The following is a 16726-nucleotide window of genomic DNA, read 5'->3' on the forward strand; positions in this document are numbered from 1 at the left end:
TCTTGACAGCTGAAGGAGTTGGAGTTGACCCTGAGAAAGTAGAAGCTGTCTCCCATTGGCAGCAACCCACCAATGTGAGTGAGGTTAGAAGTTTTCTTGGATTAGCTGGATATTATCGAAGGTTTATAGAAGGATTTTCCAAGATAGCCAGACCCATGACAGAGCTTCTTAGAAAGGATAAGAAATTCACTTGGACAGAATCATGTGAGAAGAGTTTCCAAGAGTTGAAGAAGAGACTGACAACATCACCAGTGTTAACTTTGCCAAACATTCACCAAGATTTCATCATATACTGTGATGCCTCAAGACAAGGTTTAGGATGTGCTCTCATGCAAGGAGGAAAAGTGGTTGCTTATGCATCCCATCAGCTTAGACCTCATGAGCAAAATTACCCTACCCATGATTTGGAGTTAGCAGCTATAGTACATGCTCTCAAGATTTGGAGACACTACCTCATTGGAAACAAGTGTGAAATCTACACTGATCACAAGAGTTTGAAGTACATCTTCACACAGTCAGACTTGAACCTAAGGCAAAGAAGATGGTTAGAATTAATCAAGGACTATAACCTTGAGATTCATTACCACCCAGGAAAGGCCAACGTGGTAGCAGATGCCCTAAGCAGAAGGTCATATGGTCAGCAGTTGGTGCCTAAGAACACTCACCTACAAGAAGAGATAGCACAGTTGAACATGCATATAGTACGTCAACCTCAAAATGGCAGTCTGATGGTGCAGCCAACTCTTGTGGAAGAAATCAAACAGACACAACATAAGGATAAGGATCTGATGAAGATTCGTGAGCAAACTGGAGAAAATAAAGCTCCATACTTTAGAGTGGATAACAAAGGAGTATTGTGGTATAAAAATAGGATTTGTGTGCCCAAAGAGGGAAAGTTTCAAGAATTAATCCTTGATGAAGCTCATAACTCAGCTTATTCTATCCACCCTAGTGCCACCAAGATGTACATGGACTTAAAAGAAAGATATTGGTGGAATGGCATGAAAGCTGATGTGGCACGATTTGTTGCACAATGTGATGTATGCCAAAGGGTTAAAGCAGAGCATCAGAAACCAGAAGGCTTGCTCCAGCCATTGCCTATTCCTGTTTGGAAATGGGATGAGATAGGCATGGATTTTGTGAATGGATTACCCAAAACTCTGAAAGGAAATGATTCAATATGGGTAATAGTGGACCGCCTTACCAAGGTTGCTCACTTCATACCTGTGCGCACCAAATATAGTGGAGACAAGTTAGCCCAGCTATATGTGGATAACATAGTCAAATTGCATGGTGTGCCAAGTAGGATTGTATCTGACCGAGGTACCCAATTTACCTCTAAGTTCTGGAAAAGTTTGCATGAAGCTATGGGAACCAAGCTAGATTTTAGCTCAGCTTATCATCCTCAAACAGATGGTCAGACTGAAAGAATATATCAGATTATGGAAGATATGCTAAGAGCATGTGTGCTCACATATGGTAAAGATTGGGAGAAAAGCCTAACTTATGCAGAGTTCTCCTATAATAACAGTTACCAAGCTAGTTTGGGCATGTCACCTTTTGAGGCCCTATATGGAAGAAAATGTAGAACCTCATTGATGTGGTCAGAAGTTGGAGAACGAACCTTGCTTGGACCAGCCCTTATAAAAGAAGCAGAAGATCGTGTAGCTGAAATCAGAGAAAAATTAAAAGAGGCACAATCACGTCAAAAGAGCTATTCTGATAAAAGAAGGAGAGAGTTAAGTTTTGCAGTTGGAGATTTTGTGTATGTCAAAGTCTCTCCTATTCGAGGAACTCGAAGGTTCCAAGTTAGAGGCAAGCTAGCACCACGGTATATTGGACCATATCAAGTATTACAGAGGATTGGAGCTGTAGCCTATCGTGTTCGGCTACCTGAAGAAATGTCAGATATACACAATGTGTTTCATGTCTCCCAATTGAAGAAATGTCTCAGAGTACCAGAGGAACAAATATCGCCAGATACACTTGATTTACAAGATGACCTAAGATATCAAGAAGTGCCAATAAAAATCCTAGATACAGTCACCAAGCAAACTCGAACGACAACAGTCCGAATTTGTCGTGTTCAATGGAGTAGACACACTGAAGCGGAAGCAACATGGGAAAGAGAAGATGCCCTGAGAAAAGAGTTTCCTCACCTGTTTAGAACCCAGCCGAATCTCGAGGACGAGATTCCTTTTAAGTGGGGTAGGTTTGTAACATCCTAAAAATTCACATTCAAAAATCACTCGTCTTAAAAAAATTATTTTCAAAATATATTTCAAAAACTATAAATCATTTGAGATCTATAGTATCTCCATCTAATTCTTTTTCCATCCATTCTAATTAATCCATCTTTAAATATAACCTGCACCGCATGGCATGAGCATCATATGTCCGCTACTTATCCCTCTTGCTCGCTCGCTCTGCCCGATACCCGGCAACGGCGCGTGCGCCGACCCCACCACCATCAGCACCGCAGCGCACTCACGCCCGGCCCCCTCGCCGAGTGCACTCGCTCGCGCGCGCACCGCGGCATGCGGGCCCCACCTCTTGCCTTTTCCCGCGCCTCTTTTGCTGTACAAAAAGATAGCAAGTCGCAACGTACAACTAGGCACCATTTATATTTTTTCGCGCACAAATAATAGCAAGTACCAGCAAGCTTACATGCGAGAAAACATAGCAGTGCACCTACACGAATATATATCTCATGCATGCATGCAGGACATGCCACCGACCATTTGCATGCACCTGCATGCAAGTACACGGTGATTAGGCACCGTCCATTTGCATGCAACGTGCATGCAAATGGGACATCGTCCTTCGCATGAAATTAGGCACCGACCATGCGCTACAGTAGCATTTTTAATGGCACGCAGCTGAGCGCTTTGGCCTATAAAAAGCCAGCCTCGGGTGCTCACTCTCACCACCCGAGAAACACGTTCACTCACTCGCTCACTCGCTCTCACTTCGCGTATACCGTATACGGCCATACGCACAAGCCGAGCTCGACTGTCGTCGCAAGACGAGGTGAGCAGCTCATGAGCATCTTCTTGCTCTTCTCTGTCTTTCTATAGTATTTTTCTGTATTTTTCCATGTATTTGTCTGTACCGGTTCACTGCCAAGAACTCCACGAATAGAACCATGACATACAGAAAAGTTCTAATGACCCCTGCTAATTTCTCTCTAACCATGCATGTGTGGGCCAAGCATTAACTCCAAATAGTACATGCATGCATGCAACATGCACTACCAGCCAAACAAATGCCCACGTGAAGCATCCATTCCTTAATCATCGTTAGCCTTTTTCGCATGATTAAATTCCGGCCATTTCACAAATGCCACATGCTAACTCTGATTTTAATAATTCTTTTTCCTAAATTCATCTAAAATCATGATCTACCTCCCATATTAATTTCATGATTTTTGGAGCTCATTTGAATTTATATAATTATTTATCTGTGCCTATTGTCTGTGTCGTTCGTCGCGTATTTTAGTTGACGGAGTGAAAGAGCTGGAAAACGAGAACGTTGGAGACGAGTACCGCGAGTTTGACGCCGAGGACCCGGACTGTCAGCAGGAGTTTGCCGAGGACGCCGACGGAGGCAAGTCCAACCGATCCCCTTTGATGCATATTGATCCTATTTTTAAACACAACCCGTAGAAGCTGTTTTAAATATTGCATGTACGATATATGTACGAAGTATTTTCGCTGCTTAGTTAAAACCTGTTGAATAACCATCCTTAATTGATATTACCCGGTAATTGTCTTGTTCGAACCTAGGAACAAATAATATGCTATGACAGAAATATTATTATTTAGAATGCTTAGGACTTGTTACTCATCCTAGATACTCATCGCTATATTTTCTCAAATATAATGATTTTAAAAGTAAAAGGTGTGAGTGGTGAAAATAAATTGTGGGTATTGTGAAAAGGGTAATGAACAAGTTATAGATGTGATCACTATAGAGATGGGGCGGATGGGATCCCTGTTGAGGGATGCCTTGGGGTTGTGGCTTATACCTTGCGAGGTTAAGCGTGAAGATATCCGCCTTGTCTCGATTAAGGACTGAGTTGATGATTCATCTTGCCTAACTCATTTATCGTACAACCACTCGCCTTGCATGGAAAAGGCTTAGTCTAAATCCCTCTAGTTAGTATGGCAATCACCTCACTACTAGGGAAGTGCTAATCAATGACGCTATACTTTCGTCATCGAAGACTCAAAAATCGTCACGGAAGTTCATCCATGCTTAAAAACAGAGATGTCATCAGGCAATGGCACCTCTCCATCACTACCATCAGCACGGTTAAATCTAGTGTCAATATCCTCCATATACCTAAAACAAAAAGTCAAGGTGTCACTTGCCATATATGCATTAGCAATTGATCCTTCCGGCCTACCCCTGTTGCTTACGAAATTCTTCAAAGTGCCTAGTCGCCTTTCTATTGGGTACATCCATCCATACTGAACAGGTCCTCTAAGCAGTGCCTCATCAGGAAGATGGACGGCTAAGTGCACCATGACATCAAAGAAGGCAGGTGGAAAGATCTTCTCAAGCTTGCATAGGATCAATGGAATTTCTTCTTTCAGCCGTTTCACAACATCAATCCGTAGATTTCTACTGCATAGTTCCCTGAAGAAGGTCCCGAGCTCTACAATTGCTTCATATACATCCTTCCTCACCAGTCCTCTTAGGCCAGCAGGTATGATTCTTTGTAGTAGTATGTGGCAAGAGTGTGTTTTTAGCTTTCCCTGGATCTTCGAACCATCTTCACTTATGTACCTTGCTAGGTTAGCCGCATATCCATCAGGAAACTTGATACCTCTGAGAAACTTGAGGAACGCGATTTTCTGTTCCTTCCCCAAGACATACGGAGCGGGTGGAGCAATGACTGAGTTTCCATGCTGCCGCAAGTGCAATTCAGGCCTTATGCCCATATCAAACAAATCTAGCCTAGCATTTGTTGTGTCCTTGGTCTTGCCCTGAACATTGAGTAATGTGCCAAGAATATTTTCACATATGTTTTTTTCTATGTGCATCACATCAAGATTATGTGGAAGCTTCAAATGTTGCCAATATGGCAGACTCCACAAACCAACTTTGCGGCTATAAATCCTTGGACCTTCATTACGCTTCCTTTTATTTCTAGTAATGTCAGGATGCTTCCCTGGCCTGACATCTTTCACCTTCTCTAGCTCCTCTAGTACCTCCTCCAAAGTGAACTTGCCTGGCTCCTCTTTGTTTTCACGCTTACCATCGAAAGCCAAGGTTCTCCGCCATGCATGCCCCCGAAAAAGGTAACGACGATGTCCAATGTAACAAATCTTGTTCCTTATTGCCTGAGACAACGGATCCTTGTCGCAATGAATACATGCATAGTACCCTTTTGTTGTTCGCCCTGATAATGTGCTCAGCGCTGGATAATCATGTATACACCACAACACGGCAGCACGAAGGTCAAACTTCTTACCAGTACATGCATCCAAGGTGCTGACACCCTCCCATAGACTGATCAGGTCTTCAATTAGGGGCTGAAGGAACACATCAAAATCCTTCCCTGGAGATTTTGGACCTGGGATGAGTAATGCCATAAAGCAGTTTGCTGGATTCACACATTCCCATGGTGGGAGATTTAGTGGTGTCAGAAGCACAGGCCACATACTATACTGGGTACTCATGTTACCAAATGGATTGAATCCATCGGTAGCTAACGCAAGCCTCAGGTTCCTCGGGTCATCTGCAAAGTTTTTGTGCCTTTTGTCGAAATCCTTCCATGCTTCCCCATCAGCTGGATGACTCATTACATTGTCGACTGGTGTCCTCTTTTTCTTGTGCCATTGTGTTTCCTCAGAAGTTCGCTTTGAAGCAAAAATTCTTTTCAACCTTGGCACAAGTGGAAAATGCCTCAATACCTTGTGTGGAACCCTCTTCGTCCCAGTTTCATCTTTCCATCTAGATGCCTTGCATACTGGACACACATTGTCTTTAGCATACTTTTTTCGAAACAACACACAATTGTTCGGGCACACATCAATATTTTCACATCCGAGGCCCAATTCTTTAAGATATTTCTTGGCTTCGTCATAGGAACTTGGCAACTCACTCTGAGGGTATCCTTCTGACAAAAACTTGATCATTGCAGAAAATGCTGTATTGCCAATTCGATAACGAGACTTGATATACAACATCCTCACCAAAAAAGAAAATTTTGAGTGGCTAGATCCCGGGCTAAGTGACTTCTTCGCATCTTCAATGACTCTTTCAAACCTCGGCTGTTCTCCATCTGCCTCTGCCGCAGCATACAACTCTCCTATCATCTCTGGTACTCCGTGATCCTCATCATAGTCATCATCAGCCGCATCCACATGTATCGCAAAGTCTTGAATTCCTTCAACCTCCTGCTCAAAATTCTCAACCACTTCAGTATCCACGGACTCCCCATGATGGATCCACCTGGTGTACGTAGCCGACATTCCATTAATGTGTATATGGTCACTTGCATCACCTTGAGACTGCATTTTTTGATTTAGACACCTGCTGCACGGGCAAAGTATCTGGCTGTCTTTGGGGTACCTTTCACCAATGAATTTCATAAACTCTTCAACTCCTTTCACATATGCCGGTGTCAATGGTGTCCCAAAAATCCATCTTCTGTCCATCTGTTTTCACAGTACAATAAATATTGCTCTCATTCCTTAAAATTCTATTAATAAATTCAACAAAATTCAAAAACAAATCAAAGACATGCATATATGTAAAAAAAATTAATAAAAAAATCAAACCTTGTACTCTCGGCGATCCTCTGCTCGCGCGCCACGCGCAGCTCTGCTCGTCGCCGCCGCTGCTCTATCCCACGAGTCGGTCGACCGATGGACTGACAATGATGGTGTTGGCGTGGACGCACGAACAAGAAGATGGCGTGCCAGATCGGTACTGGCCAGCGACCTCGATGGCTCACGGTGATCGCCGGTACAGTCGGGCTCCGATCAGTACTGGCCAGCGACCGTGATGGCTCACGGTGATCACTTGGCCTCCAATCCGTACAGTGTGATCCACGGTGATCCTAGTAGGAGCACTCGATCGGCCTCCAGGAGAAGAATTACGGCGATCCCAGTACGAACGCTCTAACCGGAGAACGTTTACAACGGCGGCACAAGACCTAGGCGCAGCTTTGGCTACCGGACCAGACGACACGCACGTACGGCCCATCAAGTTTCGATCGACAAAGGAAAATGAATATGACATCGTACTCTACGTAGAAATAAAAAATCATGCATACCATTTACACAAATGGCTGGGCGTTCCAGTGGTAACGCCTTATCCCTGTTAACCTGAGTGTCCTGGGTTCGATTCCCCCTGCCTGCGTATTATTTTTGCAAAAATAAAGAGAGGGTCAAGCTAGCCCAGCGTGCCACGACAGCTGCTGGGAACGCATCGCCTGGGAACCGCTGGTGGGCCACGGCGCCACGTCCTCGTCATGGGTCCCGCTGGTGTGACAACTCCACCACGTCCTTCAGGTGGGACCCGCTGGTGGGACCACGACTCGAGGTGGTACCCGCTGGTGGGACCACGACTCGAGGTGGTACAGGAGCCAAACAATCAATGACGATTTAGTTTTGTTGTTGTATGACGATCCTTTTCATTTCGTCATTATTCTTTGTGCCAAAGCTACGTCACTTGTTACTAATGACGAACCTGAACATTTCGTCATAGAATGCTCTCAATTGGTGACGAAAGTATTGATCGTCACTACTGCATCGTCACAGATTAGCACATTTCTAGTAGTGCCTGGAGGCAGGTGTGCAACGGGACACTAAGTGATGTATATGAAATTGTGGAAATATATGAAAAGAGCTTTGTGAATTATTGTGGTATCATGAGATGTGGCCTTAGTGTTCCCGTGGTGAGCGCCATTACTTAGCTATGGAGGGTAATGACTTTGATGGATCTGTGCTTGCACGACGGTGTAAGTTATGTTATCCTACTTGTGGGAAAAGTGTACAACCTCTACAGAGTGTAAATCTATCTGGATAGTCGTATCCGCGGTCTCGGACGGGTTATGGTTTGGTTTCAACAACTAGATGGGATGGTATGAGTGCAAACATGTGAGTGAGTGTGATTTTGGAAATAAATGGTTGACTGCCATTGTGTTGTGGGAACAAGGGTTCAACAACACTTAAAATTGTGATCAAACCCCTATTTTCAGAAATACTATCATATGTGGAAAAAGAGGTCTTTTACAACAGTATTTGTGAAATGAAACCTTGCATGTGTAAAAAGATAGCGTTATGCAAATAAAACTAAGCCCCATCCTTGATTTATCCATATGCATATATACTGTTATCCCCTTCCGTAGGGTAAGGTTGGATTTGCTGAGTACTTTGTACTCACCCTTGCTTTATTAAACAGAGAAAGATCCGGACTTCGATCCCGAAGTGGCGTTCGAGTAAGGTCGTGTCTGCACCCAACTAAGCCTGTGGCATTGGGACTCGTCAGATGTTCGATGGCGATATCGTTTGTTTATGGGTCCTTTGGACCGGTGTTGTATTTTGGTGTCTTATTATTATAGCGTGCCTTCCTTGTCCACGCTTTCCGAGACTACTGCGCTGAAACTTATCTGATGTAATAAATGTGTTACTAGCCTCCTGGGACTAGTATTGTATCGCATTTGAGTTCCTGGATTACCAGGGGCGCTTCACGGCTCCAATGCCGCAGGGAGAAGGCCTTCAAGATCAGCTTCCACAGGCGCCTAGGCATGGTTATGGTTGTGTGTCTCGTGTCTTAGTGGAAGTTTCGCAATGACAAAGGGAAACATCGCTATGCAACCGTGATCATAACTTATGGGATGGAACCATATGGTGACTAGACGTAGCTGAGGGGTGACGAAGTTCCACTGAAATTATTAACACCAAAGCACCTATGGTGGCCCTAAACAAGTGGGGCCGCCTATGATGTTCTGTGACAAGTGGTTTTCAAGATATCAAAAATATGCTTTGTGTAGCCTGTCTTGATTTAGCGGCTTGGACGTCAGCCGTCAGGCCAACATCGGGTATTTTCTGTGGTGAGGAGGAATCAGCAAGGAGGATGTCTCCCCGTGGATCTGCTTCTATGTATCACTACTCTTAGGGGATGTTAGTGGAAGTTTCGCGAGGATGCTCCCTACCTAGATTCTCTAATCCATGGCTCTGCCTTTATTGGGGTCGGGGAATAGTGCTCATAATAAGGATGCTAGATGATCTTGTCTAAACATCACTTCTCAATTTATATCCAAATGGTACCTCTTGCAATCGATTGATTTTTTTTAGGTGACAAACTTTTATCACTTCTTTTCCTATTTTAAAGTATAGATGGAGGGTAGAACTACGTAGAAAAGGTTGCAGTAACCGTATTAACAATAGATCATGCTGCCACATATAGTACAATAATTTCAAGACGACAAATTTGTTCTCTAATAAAGAACATCCAAGGAATAAAACTTAAGGTGTGTAGAAGTTTACCAGAAGCATTCATTCTTTCGCTCTTTTACAATAGAGAAGATAGATAGATAGGCAGGTAGGTAGATAGATTAACTAATAGATTGATTTTTTAAGAAAAATATGGATAAATAGATAGATCTTGAGCTTATCGGTCAGAATCAGTACTATTTTTCCGACATAGAATGATGTTTTTCTCTTATAATAAATCAGCATCAATATCAGCAACTATGGCAAAAAACATTATCTTAGATAGATAGATAGATAGATAGATAGATAGATAGATAGATAGATAGATATAGACTTTAGGTATAGTAGACTTTGGAGATATAACTATATAAGGTTTTGATGTTGTAATCTTTCTCTTCACTTAACTGATAAGCCACGGCTGAAAGTGTTCGCTGATTTCTAACCAAATTGAACGAGATTGGCAGGCCCGTTCCAGCGAGAGGGCGAGTAGCGTCAGCCACGATTTGCACGCTGCTGAACCGCTGGTACTGGCAGGTGTCTATTCCTGTGGCGGGACGGACGACTCCCTCGTCGACAAGGAAAGGAAAACGAGGGGGAAAGAGAAAGACAAACAAGCCAGAAAAGTCTCCTCTCCCCTGCTCCGTTCGTCCGCCCCTCACCGTCGTCGCCCAATCTCACATGGCTCGGCGTCTCCACGGCCAATCCGATTCCAACCTCACCGACGGCGCGCGCCTCCGTTTCTCCACCTCCAACTCCAGCTCCAGCTCTTCCTCCCGGTTCCTCCTCGCCGCCCCCGCCGACGACGCCTCCCTCTGTCGGATCCACCGCTGACCGGGCCGCTCCGTCTGCGCCGGCCTGATCACCGGCTGGTTCTTGGCCTCTTCGCTTCCTGCGCCGCCTAGACGTCGCCATGGGCAAGAGTACGCATCGCCCCTTCCATTTCTTGATCGGTTGATTGTTTGTTGTTTGGCTGCTGATTTCTGAGTGATTTGGTGTCATTTGTTTTAGGTAAGAGGAACAAGGGCGGTCGAAGTGGCGGTGGTGCCGATGACCAGCTTGACGGTGGCAGCGATGCCGATAGCGTGACCTCTATGTCGACTGCGCTGTCTGACCTTCAGCTCGCGCAGGCCACCGAGCATGTTAGCTCGCAGGAATTCGTTCTTGACAACTACATTGACGCTCTCTACGAGAAGAGGTGGGTGGTCTTATTCCTTATCTAGCTCCTTGGTCGTTGCTATGGCTGTCTGTTAGTCAGTGTATCTTCGCCTCTTCGGTTTGGGCCAGTAGTTGATTGTTTGGTTGTGCAGACTGTTAATGTTCATGCTTGCTTGGTTATCAACTTATTCATGTTGTTGCCAAAACATCAAAGGATGCATAACAACTTATTCGTACAATACATTTCTCCTGGCACTAATTCCATACATTGCCTAGTTTTTCAGTCGACACACTCCTAACAATGTGTGTTAGGGGGGAGAGAACATCTTTTACTACCTTGCTACCATTAGTATATTTTCTCTTTGTTTTCGTGCCAAGTTCTCTTGCGCGAAATTCAGTAGTGTGTGGCAAGGTTTGAAGTCATTTGAGTATTACATTTATACATGCTCGAATAGGCCTCATGCAACTATCTAGCTGTACCTTACATCTATGCTTCACAATTATGGAAATACCTTTTATTTTGTATAGATGTCATGAATTGTCAGGATATGTGACCACATATCGAGTACATATAATATTTCACATTTGATGTAAATTTTAAGTTAATGTATTTTCTTGCCCATTAAACTTGATCGTCTATGCTGATTCAAGAATAGTGCAAGTTGCATCTTTCCTTGCCTTTAAACTTGATCCTTGATCCTGGTCCATAAATGGTGGAAATGCATATGCATGCTTTCTATATATGTTATGCTTAGAATATTTTAACGGGTAAACATACTACAATTCCTTTCCCTTGTAATAGCCAACTATATTTTTCATTGTAGCAAATCGAATAACTTCATGTCACATTTACTCAACTTGTTGGCTGCAATCTGATGTTAATCTTGATGTATCCTTGAAAGTTGATAGTACAGAACCAAAGCTTGATACTGCTATTCTTTATTGATACTGCATATCTCTACAGTTTGCTTACATGCTCAGAGATGTTGAACCTGATCTAGCCCTTGCCATATTTATTTAAGATTGATGAACCAATATCCATTGACCATTACATCAATGGTCCCTAGAGTAAATGCACCAAAGTAGGAAGAAGAGAACTTTCCAGAGTTCTATTTGTTGCTTAGTGCTAAAAGTTTCATTTGATCTCGTCTCTCTGGTGATTTTTCTTTCAATTCTCCACAACCTACATTAATTTAACAAGGCACTTCTTGAAAATAATAAAAAACTCTTTCAGTGTTGGTATCATCATAAAGACTTGCTTCTGGACTTTCTTTTTGCAATACTGATCTGATGTTGATGAGAATTTACCAATTGGTCGTGTGAATGACCAATTGACATTACTAACTGTTTTTTTTCACTGTAACATACATACATGACTGTTGCAGGGGATCCACAAGAGAGAAAGCACTGGGCGCTCTTATCGATGCTTTTGAAAGTTTTGTGCTTCTTGGTTTAGTGGAAAACAAGTAAGTTAATATGATTCTTTAATGATGCCTTCTTAGTAGTGTATATAAATAGACCTGTGAACAGATGGGATATATTATGACCTGTGCACCCATAGGTGTGTAACTTGTAACCTCAGCAATGCAGTTATGGTCTTTTAAAAAAAAATAGTGAGCTTACATATGCATGTATGAGTGGACAGGATCATAGTTTGCTAGGGAAATGGGATCCTTCTTTGTGTTAGCTCTTAATTGATGGGTTCTTTTTCCTCTTTAAAGATATGTCACCCTATTGAGCCAGTTCACCAATTCAATTAAAAAAGGATCTACAAAGGAGGTGTGTCTGGCTTGTCGCTGCATTGGTTAGTATTCTTCTTCAGTCATTTTTGCTGCAGCAGAATATGTGATATGCTCATATTGTTCCGTTTCCCTTTTTTTTCTACCTGCAAGGCTTACTGTCAATTACACTAGGTGCGGGAAGTAGTTCGCACGAAATAATGGATGAGTCACATCAACAGCTTTTGAGAGTTCTCCAAACTTGGCCTGATGCACCAAAAATGATCTCTGTATGTTGCAATTTTCACTGTTTTTCTGTGTGGTTCTAGCAAATTTATTTGCGCTTCAGTCTAGTTAAGTTAAATCGAATGATTGTAGGCACTTGATTGCTTAGCAGTTGTCACATTTGTTGGTGCAACTGATCTTTCTGAAACCCAGCTATCTCTGAAAGCCATCTGGGATGTGATCCATCCAAAATCAGGATCAAATGTAAGGCTGACCGACCTCCATTTTTATGTTGTATAGTATTAAAAAGAAAGTATGGCATCCAGTTAATTTTAAGCTTAATTATTTTAGGTGTGGTTTACAGGTTGGCATTGTCAGAAAACCGAAGCCTCCTTTGTTAGCAGCCGCCGTATCTGCATGGGCATTTCTTTTAACAACTGTTGGTTCATCTAGAAGAAATACTGATTCTTGGAAAGAGTTAGTGAAAGCTCTCTCAATCACTGTTCTCTGTTATATGTCAAATTGCTCATGAAACTATATGTTCTTCTTCTGCATGTAGGCCAATTACATTTCTCTGTAGCCTTCTTGAAGCAGAGGATCGTGCTGTGCGGATTGCTGCTGGTGAAGCATTAGCTCTGTGTTTTGAGCTAAAACTGCTGGATGTTTCCTCTAGTTATGAAGCTGATGTTGACATTGACACTAGAGAGACCAGTGGTTCTAAACATCAACTTTTCTTGAATATGCAAGCATTGAAGGCCAAAATATCTGGTCTAGTCTATAGTCTCTCCATGGAGGCTGGGGGCAGAGGTGCTGACAAGAAAAATCTTAATGATCAGAGAGACTTGTTCCAACGAATCTCAGATTTTATTAAGGTCTAGGTTTATTTATTTTTCTCTCCTTGAATTCTTCTATCTCGGAATATCCCGATCTGAATGCTCTTTCTCCAGAGTGGTGAGTGCCCTGAAGAATCACTTAGGATTTCAGGCAAGAATGGCATTTTAAGAGTTACAACATGGCGTGAATCAATACAGGTGCCGATTTGTTGCATTGATTTCATAAACTGCTGTGCTCCAAATTTGTAAATTTTCTGAGATTTGTTCATTGCTTAGTTGAACTATATGAGGCGGTTTCTTGGGCGAGGATTCCTGAAGCATTCACAGGTTACTATAAGCAGAACCATGCATGTATTGATTTATCTGTGAAATATTGTATTTTGGTAATAATAGTGTTAAAGCTTCTCTTTGTCTGCGCAGGATAATGATTTGCTGCATGAGATCTTTGACATCAAAATTGATCGTACTGAAAACATGTCAACCACTAAAAAGGTAACCTTCTCATAGCTTGGATGGCCTTGCCCCCTTCTGCATATAAAGAGATTAGTTTGTTATGGTGGTGTTATTCCACACCTTGAGTATTATTGAACTAAAAGATCGGGATTACTGTCAGTTCGGAAATAATTTTCAGTGATGGTCATCAATAACGATTACTTATGACATTAAGTGATTTTCAGTTTTCTAGTTTTCTAGTGTGTTTGATAATTACTGCTGAAACATATGATTGAAGTATTATCTAGATGAAGTAGTGTTGGATTTGATATTCCCTTTTCCTAATTTGTTTAATAAGTTGTGCTGCCATGAACACTAATCACCAGTATTGGGCATATTATATTGTATTATTTCTAAGTTGAGTGAAAAAACAATCACCGGTAAGATAGGCATCAAGACACATGGTCATAACTATAATTCTCTAAAGAATATGTTTGCGTTCAGAAAATGTTTAGATCCGAAGAAGAGAAAGGAAGAGCTCTGAAGTTGAATAAAGAGCGTCGTCTAGCTCAGGTAAGCTGGACTTTAAAGAGCACCCCCTTGCATTTTGGTTGACCTAACTCAGCAAATGCTAAATATGGATGTTCTCCATCGTTTTTCCTTTCCTTTGGGTCTTTTAGCTGGATTATCGTAGTTTGACAAGGATTTGAAATTATTGTTGAACCCAAAATCTTTATTGAAAATTACGTAACATCTTTGATTATCCTCTTGTGTCGTAGTGTCAGAATGTGAGCATATCTTTCGTCTATCATATTCTATGATGGTGAAATCAGATTATATTAACTCTCAGTTGTATCTTTCTGCACACTGCGCAGGAGAGGAAACAGAATATCTTGAACGAGCAATATGGATAGAACCTACCCAGAATACCAGAGTTTTTGTATAGTCGAACTGTTACCAGATAGCGAGTGCTGTGTATATGACGGTATCGATGCAATGTCACAATGGTGAGGTGTATTGCCCGGTATTGATGGGTAAGTAGAATACAGTTTCATACCGAGGAACATGTACAGCGTCATGTTTGAAATTGCTTGCTCCAAACATTGAGTATTATAGAAAGGATCATGTCCGTTGTGCTGTATAGAATTTTCTCTGCTTGTGCAAAGGAGATCTTGAGTTTAGTTAATCACAATTGTACAGATCCATCCGGCTTGTGGATGTTCGTATAGCGTGGAATATGTTGTTTGTCAAAGAGTTGTTGTTTATGAACAATAGAGCCATTTTTTATGAACGTGAGTCCATTTTTCCCCCCTTCAGCAACGCCTGACAGGCTAGGCTATACCTACAGCGGCCCAAAGCGTTGCATCTCTTGGGCCGGCACAGAAAAGAGACTCCTGCATCAAGAAACAAATAGTCCAGGATAGCCGCCGTACTAGTCACGCAACGCACGAGGGTGGCAGCACCCCTTATGCGTGCCTCATGTGTGCGCGGCATGCTGCACGCAGCTATAACAAATACTTTGTTATGGACCATGAGTGTGTCGTTGCTAAGTTAAGCAAGCATGTGACTTATATACTTAATATTTTTTTCTTTCCGAAACCATGTAATTCCTCTATACTCGAAAAAAAAATCGTTTTGAACAGCGACACAGTCTCCAAAGCATAACTTTAACTTTTTATTTTCATAAAAATATTATAAAAGTATTTTTCAAGCCAAATCTATTCATATAGTTTTTATATTTTTAAACTCAACAACTTAAAAGTTATTCATGATTTATATTCGTAATGTTTGACCCAAACTTTATCTAAAACAACTTCTTTTTCGAGTGCGGAAGGAATACTACACAATCTAAGTCCCTTTGCGCGATTTTGCATTTAGCAAGAAAATTAGGAATCGCGCTACCTCCATATGGATTCCTGGCTGACCTATTTCTCTCTGGTCAGGGCACAACTGTGCGATAATTGGCTAGCCATATATTCGTTGAGGGGGTGGTCCGCCTGGTACAAGTTGAGGCTGGAGGAAGGAATCATGCGGCTAGAGAAACAAGATCAAGTTCACCAATTATGGCGTGACTGTGTCCCAATCAGAGCCAAATAACAGGCTAGCCGGGAGCTCACTTGGAGAGTACATGGTTTCGAAACCGAAAAGAGAGCTAGCCCATATATTACATGCTTGCTCAAATTAGCAATCCAAGTCCCTTTGCACGAGTTTTTTGCATTCAGCAAGGAAGTTAGGAGAGCACTAGGAGTATCTCCATATGAACTCCCAGTCCCGAGCGGCTGGCATGCAGCACGGAGCTACAACAAACTCTTTAATGCATGTTTAAATAAGAGTGTCATTGCTAAGTTGAGTAAGCATGTGACATATGTGCTTAGCAATTTTTTTTCCTCTCTTCTTTTTTTTTGGTCTTTTCAAATATACATATCAATGCGAAACTGCTTTGAGATGTGTGTTTGCACATTTCTCAAAGCGAATCTAATGGGTGGGAGAGTGAGGGCATATGTCCTTAAGGGTAAAAAAACCGCCTCCCAGCCCCGGCCTGTTTCGCTCCGATGATCGATCGGAGCACGCGGCGCAATAATTGGCGAACTCTTGTTCCTGTGGCCCCATGCATGATTCCTCACTCTAGTTCGGCCGGCCTCAACTTGCACTCCTAGGCCTTGTTTAGTTCACTCCTATGGATGTGTTTGGTTCGTTTTCTATATAAGTCTGGCTAGCAAAACTAAGCTAGGCTAACTTTAGCTTGTTCTAATTAGGTCAATTCATAGTTGTTTGGTTGTGTGCATTGTACTAGCCTGGCTAGCATTGGGTGTGTTTGGTTGTTTATCTTGTTTTGTAAAGATTTACCTCTTCTCTCTTCTGGTATGGTTACCGGCTCTCACATATTTTATCAAACACCACCACAACTGAC

At 42.4% G+C, this 16726-nt stretch overlaps 1 protein-coding gene across 1 annotated transcript; it reads left to right on the forward strand.

The window, feature by feature from the left end:
* LOC8063211 (interferon-related developmental regulator 2) lies at window positions 10004-15106 on the forward strand. The gene is made up of 13 exons (XM_002465037.2): window positions 10004-10372; window positions 10461-10647; window positions 11993-12073; window positions 12329-12411; window positions 12500-12615; window positions 12704-12814; window positions 12915-13027; window positions 13110-13422; window positions 13498-13581; window positions 13660-13710; window positions 13804-13875; window positions 14320-14388; window positions 14691-15106. Exons 1-13 carry the CDS (start codon window positions 10363-10365, stop codon window positions 14727-14729), a joined length of 1329 nt encoding a protein of 442 aa, XP_002465082.1. The 5' UTR covers window positions 10004-10362; the 3' UTR covers window positions 14730-15106.

The sequence above is a fragment of the Sorghum bicolor genome, chromosome 1, assembly GCF_000003195.3.
Source record: "Sorghum bicolor cultivar BTx623 chromosome 1, Sorghum_bicolor_NCBIv3, whole genome shotgun sequence".
Classification (NCBI taxonomy): domain Eukaryota; kingdom Viridiplantae; phylum Streptophyta; class Magnoliopsida; order Poales; family Poaceae; genus Sorghum; species Sorghum bicolor.

Bases quoted from the DNA above. Each gene is read 5' to 3' on its own strand.
- LOC8063211 (XM_002465037.2), top strand. The intron at 10,648-11,992 runs GTGGGTGGTCTT...TGACTGTTGCAG, and splicing joins GACGCTCTCTACGAGAAGAG to GGGATCCACAAGAGAGAAAG. The intron at 12,616-12,703 runs GTATGTTGCAAT...GAATGATTGTAG, and splicing joins ATGCACCAAAAATGATCTCT to GCACTTGATTGCTTAGCAGT.